Below are 24480 nucleotides of genomic sequence, written 5' to 3' on the forward strand. Positions count from 1 at the left end.
CCAAGAAGGCGATGATTTTATTTCGTGCCCGTATACCATTTAAGCAGGTAGCAGAAAATCATGAATTAATAAACCTTAAATTTGAGTGAAATATTACTTTTGGCCATACACGGCTTCAATAAGTAAGTGCCACACTTATTCATTACTTCTGGCCATACGTGGCTTCGATAAGTAAGTGAAACACTTATTTATAACTTCTGGCCATAAACAGTTTCGACAAGTCACACTTATTTATTACTTTCGAATATTAATAAACCGGCGAGGCAAACTTATTCTAAATTGTAACAAACGCTTCAAAAGCAAAACTATTCCGCAATGAAACCAAGGATCCTATATGTTAGAAGGATAGGTAGCCCTCCGCCCCTCCGGCCAGCCCGTGTTTTCAAAACGCTGGCAGCGTCGTCGATATTAAGAGAGCCTCTAAACGTGGGACGTCTTGTTTCTATTCCCTCAAGGACAAATTTTGGCGGTGCTTCTCCATATTTTGTCCTTGAGGGATTCTCTATCGCGCATGACCCACCGATGGCGCTGCCATTTTTCGTCCCTCGCCTCATATCCTTCTAACATATAGGATCCTTGATGAAACTATTTGGTGACGATGAGCGTTCTGAAGAACGAAAGTATAACTCAGCGTTGCCAGGCCACAAAAATTAAATTATATTATAGTACATAAGTACGGCCAACTTTGATTACTCGCTATAGTGTGGTAGCACTTGACCATAGTTGGCCATGACTCAAATTTATTTTGGCGCAAATTTTAAATTTATACATTATAGCCATTATTTAAATTCTTAAGTTAACAAAAAGGTACGTTCTAAAACTTCTTTAACTATCGGAAATATATTTAAATTATCGAAAAAAGCGTACGGGATTGAAATTATAGTTCGGATAAAATCGAAAGGTTTATCGAACTGTACGATAATAATAACACGATTGCCAACGCTAAACGAAAGTGGAATTTCGCCCCGCCAAAATGGGGCTATACAGAGAGCGATGCAATATCTCTTCGCCACTTGCAAGTAACTTTTCTCGTTCCGAGTAGATCACCCTCTTTTCTCGCGCAAAGCTGTCTCCATGACCCAGCAGGCGGTCCGACACAGCATGGTCATCTAAAGGAAATGTGGGTTTTGTCAAAAGTAAAAACTCCTGCTTTTGGTACGTGCTAACCTGCACACTTATTCATTACTTCTGGCCATACATGGCTTGTGCAGTCGTTTCCGGTGGGAGCGGTGGCGGCGGAGTTTCCAGATGAATTTTAAGAATCCCGCACAATCAAAATTGAGAAACTAGCCCAAAATCTCGCCTAAACAAAAATTGTTCTCTTTACGATACAGCCCAATTCCAGCCCAAGAAAATCGCTGTTACCTGATTATTAAAGCACTTTAGCCTTTGGTAGTGGTATCCGGGAATGTATATATCCTTTTGAACGATAATCCGAAAAAAACTAAAACAACTTATAGCAGTAAGAATATTTATCGTCGTACATAATAGCATATCATGAACCATAAATTTTACATAATTCTATAAATTATGATAGAAGTAAACATTTTTTATTTGTCATCGTACATATTCAAACGTATAGGGGGGGCACGGAATAAAAAGGTTTAAGTCCTCGCTATTGTCAGAAGAGAGGTTCAAACAGGTCCCCTTGAGATTGAGAGCTCATTCCTTGTCGTATGTTTATACAGTTAGGATTACATTCTCGTTCGTTTTTGCTATCGCCATTATCATTTGGAGTGAACTATTTGCCATTAAGTTGCATTGTCCCCTGGATATAAAGAAAAGACAGTAATAATTTCCCCCATTTTGTTTATTTGTGTATAGTGTCATTATATAGTGTAAAATTAAGATTTTGTGATTAATTATAGACAAAGGGTTTCCATTCTGAATTCGAATGTCTCCTTTTCCCCTTTCCCTTTTATGTAACCCCCTCTCTCTGATTTGATTCTCCCCAAGAAGGGCTACGACCAGTGTTCAGCGATATCTAGATACGGATCATAGACTAACCCATACTACCTATTTTCAGGCCAACACAGATAAATAAAAACTCTTACACATACCTTTTCCCCCGTATCTGTTTGCAAAGAATGTATCTTATGTATCTAAATTATTGCTATTTGGTATCTGGCCCTAAAGGGGTCGGAGTGTGCAATAACTGGTGGCTTTACCGAGGAGTCGGGGTCCGGCTCTTGTAACCCATAAGGGCGGTGGCACACTGGGAGATGTTAGCTCCGATCAAATGGTCCTATCTCCACCTCCGACTTCGGTCAGGTTTGGGCTGGATACTGAGCTTCGGCTCAGGCTAACGGAGAGGGTCCGTGCAAACTGGCCGCCTCGGCGGATTGGGTAGCCTGCTGTGGGGTGGCGGGCCTCCGTATGAGGGCACGGTGGTCCTGTTTCCTGGCCTTTTGGAGCCACACCAGGATCTCCGGTGCCAGCTGTGCCGGGTTACTTGGGCTGCTGTGTGCCCGTCGTTTCCCTTTAGGAGCTCTCTTTCCAAAGGGTTTGACTCCTTACCTCCGTAGGTAGGGTGTCGGCTGGAGTTGCTACAGCATCCGCTTTTACTCCCACTGCTGTGTGCGAAGTGGGGATTGGTCCACCCAGTGCTGCACCTTCTGCTGGGTTGAGTGGCTTGGGTCTAAGGTGCGACCATCAGTAGTAGGGTTCTACTACCCATGCTGGATTTGTCACCTGTCCAGGCTAGGGGGACGCTGGCGTAGGGCACTATGATGATAGACCTCCGGTGGTGTGTTCTTTGTTACCAGGTACACCGGGCTATAAATTCTGACACACGCCCTTTGGTATCTATCTTTTTTGAGGGGCTATATCTGCGACGTTCCTTATCTGTATCTTCCTTGTTTTGGTAGTTATATTTTAATACATCGATAAAAAGATATACCAGGTACAAAGAGTGAAAACGAACGTAACTATGTATTTAGTTTGAATAAGCATTATCTGGGTTTCTTTCAGGCATCTCTCCGGGGGGAATCTCTACCTCCCGGGCGTTAAGAGCTTGCCAATGGACATCACACACACGTTTGTCTGGTAAAAACCACCCTGAGCCTAATTACCTTCCCCCGAGGAAACGTTTCTGACAGAAACACTATGCATTATTAACGTTTGTAGCGTACAAGAGTCAGACTCAGACTCAGGGGTGGACAGGCGCCTTTTTCGTGAAGTGGGTACTGTAGGCTTGCGGCCCCCCCAAAAATCATTTTTCAAGCGGTCCCAAGTCGAACTAAAGGGTAATTTTGGTCGCGGCCCCGTGAGATAACGCTCACCAGCCCACCGGCCCAATCCGCCCCTGGTCAGACTTTAAAAGAAACGCCTACTCTTAACATGACGGACATCGTCGTTTTCAGTGATGAATGTAATTTAATTAGAATTTCGCATAAATGGGTCGGTACTATTAATACCGAAAGTATATGGTGACTACCGCTGAGTTCAGTGTTTCTCCATCTTTCCGCTAATATCCTATCATAAAGGAAGACGACGAAGCAGTCGACGTTATGACTTAGGGGAAGTAAGGTCGGCGCTAGGGCATGGCGCCTAGAGCCCCGCACTCAGCGGCACTTATTGCGGGCCAGCATAAATCCGTCAAGGGGGGTGGCCGAAGTCTGGACCCGGAACACTCCTGGTCTACGACACTTGCCCGTACTTAGCGACATGTTTTGGGATCCCGCAGTTAGCGACACTTATTGGTATCCCGCACTTTGCGGGGGTTTTTGGTTCCCCCCGTACTTAGCGGCACTTATTGGGGCCCCCGCTCTTAGCGGCACTTATTGGTGCGCCCCCTCTTTTTAGTTCCACATGATCGAGTGGAACTATGGTTTTCGTTAGAATGTTGTGAAGTGTCGGCGTCGTCGTCGTCGTCGTCGTCGTCCACATTTTCAACACCGTCCATACCTTTTTAACGGGGTGACATAACCACGCCGTTTTTTCTAAGAATACTTAATAGGGTTGCCACTATCTGCACAACCAAGTCTTATAATTTTGGATAAGATTGACCGTTGAATTGGGAATAATACTACTAGAATTACAATTACGATTTCGGTTGCCATGGTTACGCGGGACCTGTTCTGAGAAGACTGTACGAAATTCATCTTTATAATTAGGTGGTAGTGCCATCTATATTTTGTAAAGTTATATGGCTAAAAATAAATAATTATTAGCTAACTCGCCGTAACTTGTGTTAAAAAGGATCGTGTTGACAGAATAAAATTATTTTTAAACCACTTCAAAGGTTTGTTTGTTAGGATAAATTATACATTTCAATTTCGGGTCAGATTCGCGCAAAAATGCAATTGCCATATAGTTGCCACCACTAGAGACCGATGCCGCCACGGTAGAACGATAAAGTTGATAAAGGTTCCTTATTGAAAGAAATTGGTCCCGTGCCAGCCAGATTTAGTAGTACCTCTATTTATTCCCAACTCAATGAGATTGACTTTAAAATCCGTTTCTCTTTTAATCCATATTACTGCTATACCTCTACACTGTGTGCAAGTTTCAACTCTGTAATTTAAACGGGGGGCGCTACATCCCCCCCTTTTCTGATTTTGAGCGTTGATTTACGCACTCTAATTATTACCGAACTAACGACGTAAGTGACATAAAAATTGATTTATTTTTTAAAATACGTATTTATCTTACTTTTAATGGTGTGCCAGGTTATGGCACCCTAGAAAAATTAGGGGCCCTTGGGCGCCACTTAAACCACATTTCCGCTGGCGTTCCTTTTTGCCTTAAGCTTGTTTTCCACTGGCGCACGCAACGACGCGTTTCTCAGCTTTGAAACGTTCAAACGTTTTTACGCGCGTAAAGAAAATAACATTATGACGCGCGCTTGTGGAAAACAAGCTTAACGCAGAGTGCGTAACTTACATCTCGAAGTCGCGTATGGCCAGAAGAAATAAATAAGTGTGACACTTACGCAGAGTGCGTGACTTACTCCTCGCCCATAGTACTTATGGAAGCGGAGGCGGCAATTCCTCCTTTGAGCGTTCGTCGTTCCATCCTGGACCTTCACACCATGGACACTGTATCTCTAACCGGACGGGAAAAGCTGTAGCTTCCACCATACAAAATCACCTGCCGACGCCACCGTCTCTCTGTAAAGGGGGGGGGGGGGGCTATGATTCGTCACTTGGCCGCGTGGCCAACAAAACGTTCCGTTTGGAACATTGAGGTGGGAATATTAATCTAGAGGTCCAATCAAAAGGTCGGATATCAGTATTTCGCGAAACAAGTTTTTAAAAAATAAGAATTCTGCCGTCTGCTCCCAAATGACGAGAAAACTTTATCATTCTACCCGTGGCGCCGTCTATCTCTCAATGTTTCGTTCAATAAGACGCGTTTTCCGGCAAAAAGATTTTTTTTTTCAAAAATAATGGATGGCGCCACGGGTCATATGATAACGTTTTCTCGTCATTTTAGAGGAGACGGCACATTCGTAATTTTCAAAAACTTGTTTCGTGGGGAGCAGATTTGTTTGGATCTCTAGATTAATATTCACGACTCAATGGTTTGAAATGGGGGTTTACATTCTTTCGAATGACCTTGACGGCCCTGCGAATCGAGTACGGCCGACTATTTCAGCTAATACGAAGTAGGACGCAAACGGACAGTGAGGGGGTACCTCTTTTAGGCTGCTTTTCCCGTCCGGTTAGAGATACAGTGTCCATGTTCACACTCACGCGCCATGTGGAGCAGCCGACACGCCAGAATTTTACCCCACTCTCCTCCGCGACAATCTCGCCACTTTGGAAGTCCTTGAACATCACTTCGCACCGGACCGGCTCCCTTTCTTGCTTCGTGCGTGGCACTTAACCAGAGAGCATAATCTTTCCTGGCTCTTTCATACCTCCAGGAGTCACATCCCACCCACCCCATCTACTTCTTGGGAACCGCCCACGGTGAAGGTCTTCTCCCGCTGGTTGCATTATCGCAAAGGCGACCTCTGCTCGGACGCGCTGAGGCAATCTTTCCTCGCGACGCTTGACACTCTCGCCAAGGATGCGATCACTATCTACACTGACGGTTCTCTCGCTTCGGACTCGGGAATCGCCGGCGCCGCTTTCGCAATTTCATCTCTAGGGGTTGGAGCCCGTTCCTATGTCGATTCCGGTTATCACATCAACAGGATCGAGCTACTCGCCATACAACTAGCTCTTTCCTATGCGTCTGCTCATCTTCACAGCTCGGTGATCATCTGCTCGGATTCTATGAGTGCCCTCACCATGCTCCATAAGCGCTCTACTGACCCGGTGGTCACGGCAATTCACGATCTCTGCGACAAGTACCCTTACTCGGTGACTCTCCTGTGGTGCCCGGCTCATGTAGGAAAGGAGGACAACGAAACGGTGGATGGACTTGCGGGAGTCACCGGTCTTCCGCGGCCATCGAAGGTTGATTTCTTTCTCCCCGCGACGCTCTCCGAACTGAAGTCAGTGTGCAGCAAGGTCCGTACCACTACTTGGGCTGATTCCTGGAGGACTCGTGCGTCCACGTATGCTCTCTATCGCGCGAAGCCGAACCCAGGTTCACGCGAAATCATGCGTCTACAGCTTACGCGACGCGATGACACTCTTTTGGCGCGTCTCGGCTGCAACCGCCTTCCAACAAAGACGCTACTTTTTCGATTCAACCTGTCTCCCACAGACAGTTGTACGATGTGCGGTGCTGTTGACACTGTGAAACATATTCTCTTCGTCTGCCCCGACCAGCTTGCACCTCGGCTGCGTCTACACTCCGCCCTCCACAAGAGGCATCTACCGGTTTCTTTAGATGGGGTCCTCAAGGCGGTTCACGCGGGCTTCACCGAGGTGGTCGCTGCCACCTACGTCATTCTCCGACGTGCCATTCGGAACTGAGTACTCCTTTCTGACATTCATAGTGTATTTTACTCGGTCGTGTTTTATAGTTATATTGTGCATTTTCATTATGAATTTTCTCGCTTTTTGTGTTTATATATATTTGTATATATTTTCCCTTGGCGCGCTTGGTGTGAAGGCTCTACGCTATATGCACCAATTCCCCACACTATGTTATTCTGCTCCCCCCCCCCCCCCCCCCAGTTGTGTCAAAGATAATTTAAACTCGCACCCTAGATTCGAATACTGAGAGCTTTCCCATTGACGGGTTTGTTACGAAGCGTTTACCCTTTTCCGGCACGTGACTTCAGAAAAATCGGGCCCCGTCGGTTGCGGTAAGGCGCAAGCCATGGAGCGAATTTTTTCTGAGTTCCAGCGGGAAGTGGGTAAACGCTATCCGCACGCGCGAGATAGTGATTTCGAATCTAGGGTACGAGTTTAAATTATCTTTGTTTGTGTAGATGGCGCTTAAATCGTATCTGTCCCGCAATGGGTCCGCCTTGATTTTACCGCCATTAGGCCTGGACCCTGGTGGTTTCTTTTCGTCTGTTCTTACTGTCTCTTTCTCCATGCTTACAGAGAGAAGTGTACTCTTTTTACACTAAAACGTTATATTCACCTATTCTTGGACTTGGCCTGTCACATTTAAGTCTCATATATTTCAATTCATATGCTTTTTAACTAGGGTTTTGGTCATTCAGAATTAAGCCTTAGTACAGGCTTTTAGTGTCACTACTTGCTTGGATAAATTATAATAATTTATCCAAGCTACTGGTCACTGTCTTCATTTCTGGCATCAAAATGCCTCCCTATGAAGGAATCGCCACTGATAAACATTGCGTTATTTTAGACATTGGTCACGCATACGCAAAGTAAGAGGCTATTAGATTACAAATATTTTAATATAATTAAATAAAATATAAATTAATAATTAAATATTGGAAAAATAGGTGTGGCTTTGCAAGAGAACCAGGACCTAGATTTATTATTCCTTCTGAAATTCAAGCGTCAGGAAAAACTAAGGTTGAAAAAAAAAAAACAAATCCTTAATGAAGATTAATATTATATAATATTTTTCATTTAGGCAACCAAAATATGGGAATACAACAGCAAAGAGGAACTATATGAAAATCTCAAAGAGTTCCTTCATGTTTTATACTTTCGGTGATAAATTAATTTTATCAAGCAATTTTCAAAGTTCCGAAGTCAAAATATAGATATTATACTTTTGGCTTAATAGATATTTAGTGGTAAACCCTAAAGACAGACGTATAGTTATTGTGGAATCAGTTTTATGTCCAACTGAATTCAGGGAAACGCTAGCTAAAGTTTTGTTCACTCATTTTGAAGTAATATCAGGCTACTAAATATTTTCATTTAACAAAAATTTTATAATTCTTGTTTTAATATATCAGGTTCCTTCGTTACTATTTCTTCCATCTCATTTAATGGTGATCTATGCGTTAGGAATTTCGTCAGCTCTCGTTGTTGATGTTGGATACACTGAAACTGTTGTATTACCCATATCCTTTTACTTTACAGAGAAATTTGTTTATATTTAGCAACATATGTTAATTATCATCCTTAATTTCACTGTACATCTTTGAAAGAGTCCCAATTTTAAATGCCTGGGAAGCGATTCCTTTGGGAGCGCAGGCTATTCATAGGAGACTTGAAGCTGAATTAATGGATAAAGGAAAGGTGCAAGGAACGGGAAAAGAAATTCAACCTTTGGGCAATGTTCTAGATGGTAAATGGGGGTACTATTCTTTCAATTCTAATCTAATCTTGTTTGTGCCTTAACATTTGTAAACTGTTTTTGTACTCCTTACAAATTGTGTTTTAAATTGGTGGTGGTAATTTAGAACCTGGTAAGAATTTTCAGTACAAATAGTTGGCCATTATCGTAACAAGTTTCTTGACATTATGTTTTTCTTCTAGAGCCTCTCCCTGAAAGCGTCTTTGAAGACATCAAAGGTATACTATTTACTTCTATTATTTAAAGGGACTTTCAAGAGTGGTGTGAGGGGTTGGAAGTCGATTCAAAAAAGTCACGGAAACGTCATCAGAGTGTAACTTTCTAAATGCGATGAACGGCGACCGAATGACGTATTTTAAATGGACTTCAATCCCCCACAGCTCTCCTTTGAAGATCCCTTTAATTAAGAATGTAGTTACTCAATTTGTTTCTTTTAATATAGTTCGGACTTGTTTCGTATCCCCGTTGAAAAGAAGCAACGCTATTCAACAGTTTTATTATTCTCAGAATTTCCCATCATCGCCAACAGATGAAGTTTGTTTTCAATTTTATATTTCTAATGTCTTAATCCGTGAATTTTTACATAGTCTCAACAAAATTTAAAATTTCAATTATTTACGCTAGAAAAAGACATTGGGCGTAACACCTGCCTTGGATGTTGAGTATCCCTTGGATGGTCAAAAGATTCTGAAAATTCCTGGTGTTCTAAGGTTGGAAAAGATTTATATGATCAATGAAAAATGAATTTTTATGTAAATGAGATATGTTGTATTATTTCAGAGAAGTTGGACCTGAAGTTCTGTTTGAGCAAGATGCCGATGGTCAATCTGTAGCTACCATTCTTCTTGAATCCGTTCTCAGAGTTAGTCTGTCCTCTTTTACCATATTTTGAAAATCAAACTATTAAATCTTGCAAATTTTGAAATTACAACTCTTGAAATTAGCAAATTAAAGAGTTTAATTTTAAAATATGGTAATTTAAATAGCTCAATATCAAAATTGGGTAATTTCTTATTTTGTTTATTTAGTGAGGCTATCTACAAAGGCGTAGACATACAGAATCGCGATAGTTTATTTTGAAATATTGGTAATTTAAACAGTCTAATTTCAAAATTTTGATATTTAAATTGCCAAAATTTTAAATAAACTATTGGTTTTTTTAAAATTATTTGTCTGAATCTCTATATTATTATTTTTTACTTTTTTTTTAAATAATTTATATTCTGTTCATTGTCAATCCCGTGATTCTGTATGTCTATGCATAAGTCGGCCTTTGCGGCTTTGTAGCTAACCTCAATAAATAAATAAAATAAAAAATTGCCAAATTTGGAAATTAAACTTAAAATTGCCAAATTTGGAAATTAGATAATTTAAATTACCAAATTTTGATATTAAACTGTTGAAATTAACCAATTTTGATATTAAACTGTTGAAATTAAAAAAATTTGATATTAAACTGTTGAAATTAAAAAAATTTGATATTAAACTGTTGAAATTAACCAATTTTGATATTAAACTGTTGAAATTAAAAAAAATTGATATTAAACTGTTGAAATTAACCAATTTTGATATTAAACTGTTGAAATTAACCAATTTTGATATTAAACTGTTGAAATTAACCAATTTTGATATTAAACTGTTGAAATTAGCCAATTTGAAAAATTTAAATAATTGAAGCCAATTTTTAAATTTTATACCATTGGAGCCATTTTTCAAATTTAAACTATTCAAATTTTGAATTTTAACTAATGATATGAATAAATTTGTTTGAAACAGTGTCCAATTGACATCAGAAAATCATTATGTGAAAATATTGTACTAATGGGAGGAACAGTCATGCTGGCTGGATTCAAACAACGTTTCGTCACCGAAGTTAAAAAGCTTCTAGCCAGTGATAAGTACTCCAAAAGGTTGCCCATTAAGACAATTAAGGTACACAGACCCCCGGCTAAAGATAACTACGTCGCGTGGCTTGGAGGTAACAAAAATGTTTGTCCTTTTTGTTTAAGCGACAGTATTTTCTAAACTATTAAATTTTAGGAGCTATTTTTGGAGCAACAGATGCTGTAGTTGCTCGTTCAATAACTAGAGAACAATACGTAAGCAAGGGACGTATTAACGACTGGTCAGATCAGGAGTGGCTGGATGGTGACGTGGGCAAAAGTGTATCGTAACCTGGACTAACTTATTTTTAATAAAGTATGCTTGTAATAAAATAAATATATAGATGGCATTTGTGGTGTCTATAAATTAATGTATAATTTATATTTCATCAATATAAAAACTTGTATAAAAAGAGCTAAAATTGACCTATGAAATTAACAATATTTTTAAATATATTATATTAAAGGTTTTAAGGTTATGTATAAAAGGAGGTAACCTTCGACAAAATGGAACTATGGCTACATTTACCTTTAACCTATACACGCGATTTTTTTAAATACATTTTTGAGCGTTGATTTATGTAAATGCTATGAGATACCAAAAGTATATAAAACATCTCAGAGAAGAGTGTACCTTTGCAGGCTCACGCTGATTTTTATAAATAAATTTCGAAAGGGAAAATAGGGGGGAGCAAAATAGATCATATAGTGACTTTCTAAAACTAAATTGAGAGTTTATAAATATCCCTACTCTGTTTAATTTTACATTTTTGGCAGGAAAAACTGCCTTGAGCCTGCGAAAGTACATGTTTTGTGTTTATGGCCTAAATTGATACTTCTCTCAGAAGAGATATATTATGTACATCTGGAGATACCTATGGTTTAAATTAAGTTGGGTGGATGATCCACTCTTCCGTGTCTTGGCTGTATAAATTGCCAATTTGTTTTTTACATTTCGGAAGTTTCGTTAAATGGTAAATCTAAAGTGCTTCTTCGACGAGCAACGACGCCAGCTGGCACTGAAATGGAGATTTCGCCGGGTATCGGTGGCACTGTTACTGTTACCTAATATATAAAACGTTTTAAATTAATAACTCTTAAGATTAATAATTAGTAAATATCCATTACATCTGGTCGCAGATGTGACTTGTCTTGTTTCTCGTCTTGAAGGTCGATAGGTTGAGAATAAGTTCTAGGATGAGCGAAATAGTCGGGAAGACCTTCGACCCACGACGCTCTTGATGTACTCTTTCAATTAAATACGAAAATTAAATTAAATTCCTCGAGAATTAATAAATTAGTAGTTAATTTACCGCTCGGGCTCGGCTAGCTCGTCTGCTGGCGGCGGGTATGGCACTTCTTCGTCGCACTTGGTGCAGAAGACAACGGGACGGCGCAGGCGGACAAATGGACCATCGTTGCCTCCTATCGGCCCACTCCATTTGGTTGTGTTGACCAGCTGAGCCACTGGTGATATCTAAGCTGCCCACAATCAACAAGATTGGACGGATTTCGTCGTAGTTCTGGTAGAGGGAAACCAAAGTTCATCAAACGACTAACTCCGACTTGATGAAGTCACGAATAATTCTTAAAAATGGTTTTACCTCAAAACTGAGAGTGTAAACGGTTCTGGGAATGTAGGCCACTCCGCGATATATTTCGCCGGTATTGGGGTCTTTGGCCCTTCCTTGAATTAATATGACGTCCTGCATTTCACTTTCGAGCGTGAAACTAGTTAGTCCCCTTAAATCGGGAAGTAGGGCTCTTTGTAAATGCATCATAATGCGTCCTGTTGACCAGTCCTGACGTTAAAATTAAAAATTCGTATAGTAAATATCGTAATATTTCATCATGCTGGGTTTTTCAAAATTAAAGTTTCGACACTTACCACATATTGAGGGTTGTTTTTAAGTACAGTTTTGGCGATTCTGAGCGCGCAAGTTCTCCACATATTGTATTCTATACTCGGGTGTTCTTTAAACGTTGTGAAAGCTCTTTCCATCGCGTCTTGAGCAATGTGGAAAGCCTATACAATTATTAGTCGATTAATATCCAAGTAGTAAAAGAGTACTTAGTAGTAAATGACTTACTTGAACTTCAGTTTCGCATATGGCATTTGTGTTCATTGGTTTCTTAGAGAGGGCTCCCAATTCGCCCAAGACGTTGGCGGCGGTTAAACAGTCCTCGAAATAGTCTTGACTGGAGAACCAGTGAAAGGAATCGGTATTGGCCAGTTCGCCGTCCAAATCTATAATGTGTCCTTCAATCTAAGCAAACAAGACAAAATATTGAAATTTACGTAAAGAATAATTAACTAAGAAAATCAATGTCTGACCTTGATAATTCCTACAGTGATAATGTAGATTCCCGAAGGTTGGTCGCCACACGAATAGAGTAGTTTTCCTTTGGGAAACTTGACAACTGTGGCACGGTTCTGAATAGAAGTTCACGTATGAAAATATATCCAAAAATATTTTCACGTAAAATTATTAATTTATTACCTTAATAAAGTTAAATATCTCATCGCAATCTGCTATCCATTCAACATTACGCAGCAACTCTATTGGCGGCGCCGGTAGCATACTGGTTGGTGAATTGACTAAACGTTTCATTTGTTTTTCGATGGACTACAACGAAACAAATTAGTAATTGGGTTTTGTGGGGTGACAATTAATTTTAAAGAATTGTACTTACATCCATAAGTTGTTCGTAAACTCCGTCATCAAGAAGTCCTTTTTCCTTCAACTCGTTGAGCTCGTCCCTGGAGTTATTCAAGATACTTCGGGCGGCGTGTCGAGTTTTGACGGCTACAGCGACGCTAGAGTGTTTCTCCTGTAAGAGAGCCAACTCTCGGATGATTTGATTGCGGTTCTGTTCGCAAATACTTTGCAGTTCCTTGACAATGGGCTGGTAATCGACGATGTCCTCGATCATCTTCATAACCTCTTCTTCACCCACCAGAAAACCACAACCAATATCGTAGCCGGCGTTCAAATAACTGTTGATGACTGTGTTCAAAATAGCCAAGAGGCGATGTCTGACGAGCTGTATCAGAATTAGGATCAATAAAGATATAAAGAATACTAGTAACTTTATCAAACGTACCTTCAATAGTCTGAGAACCCTCAGCACTCTAACGAGTCGAACGGCGCAGTAAATGATGGTAAAAATGTCCTTTTCGGTCGAATTCCCGGGTAAGCCGTAGTCGGCAATGAAATGAAGGACTAAGTCGGCGATGTAGAAGAACAACATTAAAACGTCAAACTGATTCCATTTGATGCGCCAGTACCTCTTGCAAGTGAAACGTACCATCTAGAACAATTGTCGCCATTAGATGGGCTTTGTAAATCGAGTACTTTGGAACGTACCTTCAATGTTATTTCGACGATGTAGAGGAAGAAGAAAATGTAGTTGATAATTTGCAGAGTGTCGCATATCATGGGATGATCGTTTCGAATGCTTTTGTCAATACGGAAGGCGGCTTCTAGACCCAATGGAACCATACTCAAGAGGATGACGGTGTAGACCGAGTAATCGAAATAGGGATGTCGAATGAACTGCCTCATGGTATGAGGGCAGGCCGTGGTCACCGAATTTAAGTCACTAGTTTCGGAACTTTCTTGACTCAATTTTCGAGGTGCTTGCTCTCGAAGTTGTCTTTCCAACCAATCGTACACAAATGGGATTCTCCAGTGAGTTTTCAAGTCTTCCACAGTCACAAAGCTACGAAATCAACTCGATTAACCAAACTATATACGATAAGTAGCAAAAGAGGTTCAATTTATCACCTTTTATCTTTATCGGCGGCCACGTCGGCTGCGGACAGCAAGACGCGAACATTTTCTTGCGCTAGAAGTCCGTTTTCAAACTGGCGCCAGTAGCTGACTTTCTGGGCGCTGATCATTCGAAGCCTAGCTTCGTTGAACATATCCTCGAGTTCTTTCTGATTAGGGCTGATGACGTGTTGCAATTCGCAATCTGGACAAGAACTGTATCTCAAGATGGCGTACGACGCCGAATCACTGTCGCATTCGTTCTAATATAAATTTGACAAAATGTTAGGGCAAAAGTAAGCGAAAGCGAACATTTGAAAACTACCTCTTCATCGTCCGTAGCGTCTTTAGACGGTTTCCTGGCGCTGAAAGGGTTGTTGATGGTCGTGATATGCTCGACGTGTTTCCAGTCGGCGTCGGCTAGAAACTGATTGTTCTTTTGGACGTGGATGGAACGCCCCTGAATGTCGTGCAAATGACGAACAGCAACGGCCATGTTACGTCTCTTCCAATTGGACACTTCACTCATTCCTTTGAAAATGAGGTCAAGCAAAATCTTTATAATCGTCCGACACCGGTTCGAGTAAAGTAAAATCTCACCAAGAACGCTCAACAACGGTTTGATCGTAGTAGCGTTGACCAGCAAGGTCAATAGAACGATACCGGAAACGTGAATGAGGATCTTATGCCCGACGTTTTCTTTATCAATTCCCTCTTGTTCGGAGACCAACAAGGCCAAGGCCAAACCGACGGCACCTCGAAGACCACCCCAGGTCATGATGACGGCATCTTGCCAGCGTAAACCGTATCCCAATCGGGAAAGGGCAGGACTCAATATTCCGATCATCATAAACCTGAAGACCGTACTTCCGACATACGTGGCGCAAATTAGGAACCAGTCCTGCCTCTCGATGAAATCGGCTCCGGCTTCGGCCACCACGATACCGACAACGATGAAGATAACGGTGTTAGCTAAATAGGACAGATTCTCCCAGAATCTGTGGAGAATAGACACGTCAAAGTCAATTTAGAAACCAAACGTGACAATGGGATATTTACTTGTGCACGAAGACTTCGACTTCGGGACTGATACTGTCTTTTTCGCCACTGATAACAACCCCCAGCGCCACCAGGGCTAATACTCCGGACACTTTAAGAACGGCTTCGGCCAAGTAGTAGGTGATGTAGGCGGCGCTCAAAGTAATGGTGATTTCGATCATGGCGTCATTGAAAACTCGCGATAAGCAAAAGACAGAGATCTTGCCCATGACGTAACCCAAAGCGGGCCCACCCAACGAAATCTGACAAAATTTGACGATGATGGTGCTAGCTACGGAAAGCACATTTCATTTAGTATCGGAGCGGAAGGGAAATTCCTCAAATATTATCTTACCATCTACATCGGTTCCTGGTACAACCAGTTCAATCAGAACGGAGTAGGCAACTATGGCGGACCCATCGTTAAGTAAAGACTCTCCTTCGACCAGGGTTGAAAGCGTCTTGGAGGTTCCTAACATTTACCAAATCGCATTAACATTCCGCAAAATATTTAAGAGCCTCAACGTTCCAAAAACGTACCAATTTCCCTGAGTAAGGCCACGACGGCGACTGGGTCAGTGGCGCTTAGAATAGAACCAAATAGTAAGGCGGTTGGCCAACTCCAATCGTAGGCTAAAAACAAGTTGACCGACAAAACTGCGGTCAATGCCGTTGAAATTACTGTAACCGAAAGAAATATCGCATTAACATACGTCAGAAAAAACAAGCGCAGACGATAATTATTCAATTTATGCAGATTATCTCAATTTGCGCAATTAAAAAAAAAGGGGCATAAATTAAAAGTAAAAGAGAGGGAAAACAGAGAAACGCTGAAACGCGAAAAACCGGCGTAACCCAGATTGAGAGAAACAAGCTATAATTTAGTCCCTCGCTAATTTCCCAAATTAGGGACGCCACGCGTTTCACAAACTCTACATTGTACGCGCGCGTCGTTATAATTTGAACAACTTACGTAATCCTGGCACGGCCAATATTAAACACTGCACCGAACACCGGAAAAAGGTGTGAGTGTCCATGGCGAAGGCGGACTCGAAGATCAAGATAGGCAAGAAGATGTAGAGGATAAGATGGGGACTCATGTTGGCCAGCTCCGTGTAGCGTTGCAACGGTTGGTAATGGGAGGCGGCCAATCCGAACAACACCCCGAGGACGAACAGCACCACCGTGTACGGAAGACGAAGATGTTTCAATAGGAAACGAACAATAGCTATTTTTTCGGAAGGTTAGGAAAATAAAAGATGAAAACGTTAAAGGAGTAATCCTTATTCCAATTTTGTAAGATATTTCTTTGAAAAATAATCACTTAATCTGACGAAATATTTTCAGAATGAAAATTTCGAAATTTTATTAAGGCCGTAAAAGTTTCTATCACTGTATGATTATTAATAAAGAAACGCCTCAAATCGAAGTTCCATTTGAATTTTATTTTCACATTAGAATTTTAAAACGCAATTCGACCGACACCGCCCACGATTGATGCTATGAACTAGTTCATTGTCATGGATTTCAATCTATTCGCTATTGAACGAAAATTGTAAGGTAACATTGTAAAGTTGGATGCTATCCTTCAATTGGCAGTAATATCCCAAAATTATTTTCACCGCGTTTCCGAGATTTGCGCAAAACCATATTACGCAATCAAAGTGGTGACAATTTGGCAATTAAAATCGGTTCGGACAACCCACTCATTATCTAATTAAAGCATCGCATTGTAATTTTAAAAAAGGAGATTTAAACCGGTTTCATAATAACGACCGTAACCGAGGGTGGGGGGAGCATTTTGTCAAATTGCGTGTTTTCACATTCAAACCTAGGAGCACCCCACACAAGTAGAACGCAACCCGTCAAAAGTCGTGCATTTTGTGTACATTTTTCATTGGTTAGACGCTTTAGCGCCTGCTGCCGTCGGAAGGGGGAAACTCGGAAATTGTCTTCCCCCTTTCCGTAAAACGATCAGCGTAAAGGCTCGTCCAATGAAATTTGTACACACCACTGCGTTAGCGTGTTTAAATGCTAGCTGCGTTCTCCTTGTGTTTGTTGCTCCTAGTTCAAACAATGCGCGCGGTTAAAATAGAAATGTAATACCTCCAATGGCGAAAACTCCGAACAAGAACAAGATGCTGTAAGGCGCGCTGTGAGCCGAATCAGCTTCGTCATCGGTGCCATTTCCGGAATCATTGCCCACGTGACAGTGGTGCCGATGGTGCGTACTGTTGTGGTGATGGTGTCCGTCTGCTCCCCATTCCCACGGAATGATATTGGGGTTCGAATTTGACAAGGTGTCCATGTTGAGCACTGATTCTGATATAAAAAATAAAATGTGACTACACGCTCGCTTCTCGGAAAGCAATTATTAGGGTTACGTAAAAGAGAGGGGGAAATGAGCTAGACTTTAAAACACAGGCATTCGTACAGACACGTCCTACAGACATAATAATCCCACACACCCAGAAAGTACTTCAATTATTGTCGAGAAACACTTCAAAAAATAAGGGCCGCAGTTTTGAAACAAACGCGCGCCGATTTTCGTGTCAAATTCTTCCATTTCTTTCTGTCGGTCAGAAAATGAAAACTATATTTTGATGGTTCAATTTAAATTTCTGACAAGACGCCGGTATTTGGATATATTGCAATGATTTTTGGTTCAAACAACAGCGGGAATCTTTTTGCATTCGATTCCATTTGGGTTTCAATTTCTTTTCTGTTGCTCCATTTTGAGCAAAAATTCGAAAATTTTAATTTTAACAATTTTATCATATAAGCTTAAAACTGATTAATTAATACATTGATGCTTAAAATTAGTATAAAGTTCCATATTTATAATTTTAGGTTTCTGCTACCAAGTTAATTATTCTATTTAAGTTGGTCTTTCATTTAGTCACTTCAAGAATGTTTTTTGAACAATTATAAACCGTAAAAAATATATCTTTTTTAATATTTGGTAAGCTCTATCTCAGTCGCTTTAAAATATGACTATTATCATAAGTAAAATAATAACCATAAGTATGGTTTCAATGCTAATTTTCTAAGCGAACCTATTTTCAACACTGACCCTCCCCGCCCAGCTACGACTTGGACTCGCAACTAGTACATTTCTATTTGGGCATACTTTAGACACTAGGGGGCTCTCGGCTAAACGAAACCTGGATTGTCCAATAACTGTGAAAATCAGTTCGCTGATAATCTAGGCTATTTGTCATACTTATAGTTATTATGTTACTTATGCTATTATATATACTTTATTTTATATTTTACCCACTTAAAATTCCTGTATGTTTCTCAAACGATAAAAAATGAAATGAAATTAAAATTAAGCTAAAGCAAGTTCGTGACTCCGTGAAACAAACGATAATTTAAATAGAGTTTAAACGAATTTCGTTACATTTTTTTTACAAAATATATGAACAGCCTATAGGGATATGTTTCAGTACGTCATATCCCGACACAACCTGCTGCGGATTACAAAAATCAATTTGTAATTTAGTCATTATCTCTCACTTAATCGATGGAATGCCCTAGACGCCGAGGAAAGATTGCTTCGATTATACACCGTGAAATACATAAAAATCCAATGAACAGAAAAATCCCCTTGACACTTTTTCGAATCCGAGAATTTTATAGCATCAACTATTTTTAAGAGTGTACTTTTTAATAAATACGGTTTTACGACACTGGAAAAAAATATGGTGAATTTACGTCATTGGTTCGCTTTTGGCATTTTACCCATATTTTATTGAGATTTAAAAAAAAAATATTTATATAAATAGAGTTATTAGAGTTTAAGCGAAGTTTGAACGGGAACTTTACTGTATTTTGACAGCGATGGAAAGCGTAGCCGTTCCCGTTTATAAAGTCATCGAGAGCTTAAGCTCACTAAAAATGAACGATATATTTTTAAAACTTTATTTCAAACGACCTTATACGAATTACGAATGATAAAATAGAAGGTTACTTGGTTTTAATTTAGAGTAGACTTCACCGTAACACCGTCTTCGAACGTAACTACCAACCATAAATTATATCAGCCTTTTTTTCGAACGGTTTGAAAAATGAGTTCGTTTTTTTTAATTTTCATATTTCTTATACTGGAAAGGTTTGTTTGTTTTCGATTAAGGTTTGAAATTTATAAGTTTAGCGATTCGGAAAATTAATTTTTATAAAGCGATTACCATTAATATTACGAGTTCGGGGTAACATAAATTAAATAAAAACAGGCGTACGACGATAAAGTATTACGAAACGCGAGATAGGCGTGTGTTGTAAACCATTTTCGTAGCGATGGGCGTTTCACGTTCATTCTTAAAAAAGGGGTTTCTTTTTTGATTAATTAGACCGGCGAGTGAGAAATTTACAACCTAGACTTAGAATCCAAACAATGAAGAAAATTGGTCAAGATCATAGACGTATAAAAAAAAACGCGGAGGGGGGGGGGGTTACTTTGATTTCTTTATTTATTGAAATCATTACGCGATTTCGGTAGCCGAAAACAACTCACGATTTACAAAACGAGAAACGAGTTTTTTGTTTATCTCCTAGAGACATTGTTTTGGTTTGAATTTACATTTGCAATACCGTTGTTTAAACTTATGTAAAATCATTGTAAATGTGGTTTGAAATAGGTCGATTACCAAAGCTAGTTTTTGCCTCGTCTAAACGCCTATAATTATTTGCGTCTTTAAATTAAGAAAATATAATGCAATGCTACGAAACATAATTGTTCCCAATTATGATTTCAGTTCTTAACTTACAATTGTTAGTTGTATCTAAAAGAACATATAAAATGATTTATGTTTCACGCGGGGTAACCGAAGACGGGTCCGTGCCCAGATAATTTTGGGCCCCAACAAAGCTGTTGTTACCTGAGACAACTATTTGTTTCCGAGGAGGAACCTGAGATAAATCTACCTCGTTTATTAAAACCGGGCCCCAGTTCTGTAACTAAATCGTTTGGGGCCCGCCCGCGAAACTCGTTTGAGGCCTTATTTTTATTATAAGTACCATTTTTTCCCGGAACCTTTCTTTTTCCCCCTGAATATTCATTTACGCCACTGGCGGGCCCCCAATCTGCACGGGCCCCTCTAAATTATACCACCCCCCTATCGTGAGTTCTGACCATACCTGATCATAAAAGAGATTAAACCATTAAAATAAAACAAATAAGGTAAAATCTATTTAAATTAACTTCAATGAAATAAACTTAATCAAATAATTTCGTGTTCTGAAATTTATACGTGCGTTTTAGTGTACGCTCTTAATTTATCTATTAATAAAAATATTAAAAAAAGGTTAACGTTTCGAGAAGCAAATTATGAAACTTTAAATATAAATAGTGTGTCACAATCGGGGGGGGGGGTAATCACTTAAGTAAACATGTGTACAAATCGCGTGTCATCACGAAAAATCACTTAAAAATTTAATGGAAATCACCGAGAAATTGTAAGATATCATTTGAAATCACCGAAATATTGTGAGAAATCACCAATAATTTTCGAAAACTCACCGAAATATTGTGAGAAATCATTAGAAACCACCAATAATTTTTGAAAATGCATCGAAATATTGTGAGAAATCATTCGAAACCACCAATAATTTTCGAAAACTCACACCGAAGTATTGTGAGAAATCATTTGAAATCACGAATAATTTTCGAAAATTCACCGAAATATTGTGAGAAATCATTAGAAATAACCAATAATTTTCGAAAACTCACCGAAATATTGTGAGAAATCATTAGAAATCACCAATAATTTTCGAAAATTCATCGAAGTATTGTGAGAAATCATTCGAAATCACCAATAATTTTTTAAAACGCACCGAAATATTGTGAAATCACAAATAAATTAATAATAATAATCAGCTCGGCCAATAACCAAGGCACTGAAAAATTATGATAAATCATTTGAAATCACAAATTAATTTTGAAAACTCACCGAGAAATTGTGATAAATCATTTGAAATCGCAAACAATAGTGAAAAATACAATTCTATAAAATGTTGACGAGTGACTACCTCCTCGGTTTAAATATTTTCCAAATAATAAAATGATAAAATAAACAGTGAACTTACCCAGCGCGTGAGGTGGGTTAATAAATAAGAGTAGAAATATTCCTTTAGGTCATTTAGAATCGTATTTTTTCCGAGTAAAGCCGGGTGAAAAATAAAATACAACGCCGTAAAATAAGTTACAAACAAAGAACACAAAACACAAACAGGTGTCGAGCGTATTCCTTTTGGTCGGTCGAGATGAGTTTTTGCAAACAAGAAAATGAAACGCGCGCCGCTGAGATAGAAAAGAGGCAACGGTGCGCGGCGTCGCTGTTACTTGAAGAGAGCGCGAAGTCAGTTGCCGGAATGGGAAAAGGGGTCAAAAGCGGGGCCTTCCACGCGGCGGCGGCGGCGGCGACACAAGCCGGGGAATCTCGAAATCCCCGAAAACCGCCAAAGAGAGGTAAAAAGGGTGTAGTCCTCGCAGCCCCGAAACGGGTCACAATTACGAACTATTGTCTATTCGTTCATTAAGAATCCGGAGAAAGTTACCGATATGCCTCTTGCAAAGTACAGCCAAGGTTAGCGCTAGTAACGAACTATCCGATAATACCATCCTCCCATCTTCAGACAGCGCCATGGAAGGCGGGATACGGGGTAAAGTCCGCGCCTACGAAAACTACCGCTCGCCGAAGAAACGGAACGGCAGTGGCGGAGCCCAGAGGCCAATTTTTATTAACTTTCTGAACTAAAATGTGACACCAATTTTTAGAGGTTAACTTTTATCCCGTTAATGGTTCGGCTGAAATGGCGCTTACGTATTCAAGGTTTGCAAGCGCGCTTAACTGAAAAATTGCCAAATTTTTACTTTCAATCGTCTTAATCGACTTAACGAGGGGTTTACGGAATATATGGATTTTTAGGTCCTTCGTTCGTAAAATCCAAAGTAAATTATATATTTCTTGAGAGAGAAGTATTTCATCTTACTGCATATGTTATTTTTTGAACTTTTGATTATATTTGAAAATATATAAAACAACGGCGTTTTTAGTTAAATATTTACAAAAACAGCGAAGAGTCTTTCGCTCGAGGGGTCGGACATTTGCCTGTTTTGTGTACGGGATTTTGGATTTTTTGAAAATCCAGGATTTTTTATTGTGGATTTGTCATACAAAGTCTATAGGAGCAAAATTCTTGGATTTGTCGATTTTTTTCCAAATTTTGTACGGGATTTGGCCAAATGACCGACCCCTCGCTTTCGCTTCCGTTAACAATATTATAACACTGATAATACGTTACTCTGTATAGCGGATGGAAGTTACCGTAACTAGGGTTATTATCGAAATACAATAGCTGCCCTGAAAATATTTCATTGGCCCCAAATTCCCAATTTCCCCCGAAATCACTTGTTAATTCGAGTCAGAAACGCGTTGCCACATCCATCCTTTAAAAATTACGCGTTACATCGGGTTAACAATAAAAATTTAAAACTTACTTTATAAAAAATTAACAAAAAAAACGGATCTAATTTTCATACGCGCTATTCCAAACTTATTTATAATATTTAATAATATTAAAGAAAATCTTTCTATAATCAGTGACAAAGCGGTGTAAAAGAGTGTTAGAGACAATTTCTGAGAGCTAATAATTTACAAGATAAGATTGACGACTAAATTATCCTTTATCTTTTTAACGGTAACTTTTACTATACAGTGAAAAAAATTACCGAGCAATTTAATAACTCGCTAAGCCCGGGTAGATTTGTTGTAATTGCTCTTGGGCAAGAGAAGAAGTGGGGGGGCCTATTCGTTGGTAATAAACTTTAACTTCCCCCAAAACACAGTACGGCCTCAATTCAATACGGAGATATAAGTTATAATTCTGGTATTCGAGATGGAGAACTTCGTATTCAACTCGGTTCAAATTAGACTAAAGTACATCTTCAAATTAGTTGACAAGTCAATTGAGCGTATTAAAACCTTGATACGCCAATTTATATTAAGCTGATTCGCTTGTCAAGCTCGATTTATAGAATGAATTATCTATAAAGGAGAGCTTACACCGTCCAATTGAAAAGGTATAAGCTTCGGAACAAACGATAAATAATAAAAGCAGGTCCAGAAATTAGCCTTCAGTGGCGGCGTCAGGAGGTGGGAAAGGTATTCTAGGCCCTTCCTTCGAAATTTCAAGCGGGCCCACAAAGGAGGTTCCCAAAATGTAAAATGAGTGAAATATTTTGAGGGTAACCTTTTTATAGAAAATTTTTATAAGGGGAATTTTTTTTTAATTTGTATATAAATTTCCATATTATGTTAGCTTTTAGAAATCAAATGGGGCCCTTAAAATCCTTCTAAGGGTCCAAAAAAAAATTGGGGACCCTTAAAATCCTTCTAAGGGTCCAAAAAGAAATTAATAATAAATACTTCGCCTACCTAACCTAAAATTCCTGTCAGTCTTTTCAGAGAATATAGCTCCCACTAGCGGTCAATGATAGAAATTACTTAGCTGTTGGATTTTCATTTGCTAAACCGACCATTTTGACGTTATTAAATTTACAGCGTCTGTTTAGCACACGAAAATAAGGGAAACTTAACCCCTCCCTGACGCCGACTCCGATAAAATTGTAACCCAATAAGTAGAAAACTTGGGGTGTGTCAAGTTGATAAGTATTACTGGCTTTTCTTACATAAAATATTTTTTTAAGTGAAGTTTAATGTATTAATTTCTATCATCTGGAGCTGCCTTCCAGCGTTTTATTATTACGTCATCACTTTAAAGCCAATCAGGAGACAGGCGCAAAACGTTTCCGGGGTTGTGCGTTATAATCGGCCAACAAAATTAGCCATAATTCTTAGAAAAATATCTCTACTACTATAAAATCAATTGATAATGGTAAATGAAGGTACTTGCTTTTAATATTTTTACCTATTTTCGTTCAATACAAAAGATGCTTATTAAAATTTACTAAATAAATTTCGCGCTAAGCCTCGGCAACGAAACTAACCATCAAAAGTTTTCGAGTGGCGATGCGTGACCAACGTCATAATAACGATAACCCTCCCATCCTAGCGACTGAGCACAAACTACCTAATGCGGTTCGATATTCATGGTTGAAATTAATACATTTATGCTAAAGACTTGTTTTTCCA

General features: G+C 39.4%; 2 protein-coding genes across 2 annotated transcripts; one reads left to right on the forward strand and one right to left on the reverse strand.

Moving 5' to 3' along the window:
• The first annotated feature begins 7418 nt into the window (after positions 1-7418).
• Arp10 (Actin-related protein 10) lies at positions 7419-10936 on the forward strand. Its single transcript, XM_090181194.1, has 12 exons — positions 7419-7744; positions 7823-7895; positions 7957-8036; positions 8113-8221; positions 8288-8394; positions 8471-8622; positions 8814-8849; positions 9074-9165; positions 9256-9341; positions 9412-9493; positions 10408-10609; positions 10672-10936. The coding sequence occupies exons 1-12, from the start codon at positions 7674-7676 to the stop codon at positions 10803-10805; spliced, it is 1224 nt and encodes a 407-aa protein (XP_090037320.1). The 5' UTR covers positions 7419-7673; the 3' UTR covers positions 10806-10936.
• Positions 10885-22877, reverse strand: LOC149936285 (sperm-specific sodium:proton exchanger-like). The gene is made up of 20 exons (XM_090181193.1): positions 22827-22877; positions 17432-17647; positions 16299-16553; positions 15866-16006; positions 15681-15797; positions 15347-15617; positions 14888-15285; positions 14613-14818; positions 14303-14550; positions 13883-14237; positions 13620-13826; positions 13209-13559; positions 13016-13141; positions 12850-12948; positions 12605-12781; positions 12403-12540; positions 12119-12316; positions 11828-12037; positions 11643-11762; positions 10885-11579 (listed from the first exon to the last, which is right to left on the reverse strand). The coding sequence occupies exons 2-20, from the start codon at positions 17631-17633 to the stop codon at positions 11463-11465; spliced, it is 3936 nt and encodes a 1311-aa protein (XP_090037319.1). The 5' UTR covers positions 17634-17647; positions 22827-22877; the 3' UTR covers positions 10885-11462.
• Between the last annotated feature and the right edge of the window lie 1603 nt (positions 22878-24480).

The sequence above is a fragment of the Leiobunum rupestre genome, chromosome 7 (genome assembly GCF_980474605.1).
Source record: "Leiobunum rupestre chromosome 7, qqLeiRupe1.1.hap1, whole genome shotgun sequence".
Taxonomy (NCBI): domain Eukaryota; kingdom Metazoa; phylum Arthropoda; class Arachnida; order Opiliones; family Sclerosomatidae; genus Leiobunum; species Leiobunum rupestre.

Bases quoted from the DNA above. Each gene is read 5' to 3' on its own strand.
- Arp10 (XM_090181194.1), top strand. From the start codon at position 7,674: ATGCCTCCCTATGAAGGAATCGCCACTGATAAACATTGCGTTATTTTA. The intron at 8,037-8,112 runs GTGATAAATTAA...TTGGCTTAATAG, and splicing joins CTTCATGTTTTATACTTTCG to ATATTTAGTGGTAAACCCTA. The intron at 9,166-9,255 runs GTTTGTTTTCAA...TATTTACGCTAG, and splicing joins CATCATCGCCAACAGATGAA to AAAAAGACATTGGGCGTAAC.
- LOC149936285 (XM_090181193.1), bottom strand. From the start codon at position 17,633: ATGGACACCTTGTCAAATTCGAACCCCAATATCATTCCGTGGGAATGG. The intron at 14,551-14,612 runs GTAGTTTTCAAA...AATTTATATTAG, and splicing joins ACGCTACGGACGATGAAGAG to AACGAATGCGACAGTGATTC. The intron at 12,949-13,015 runs GTAATAAATTAA...ACTTCTATTCAG, and splicing joins AGATATTTAACTTTATTAAG to AACCGTGCCACAGTTGTCAA.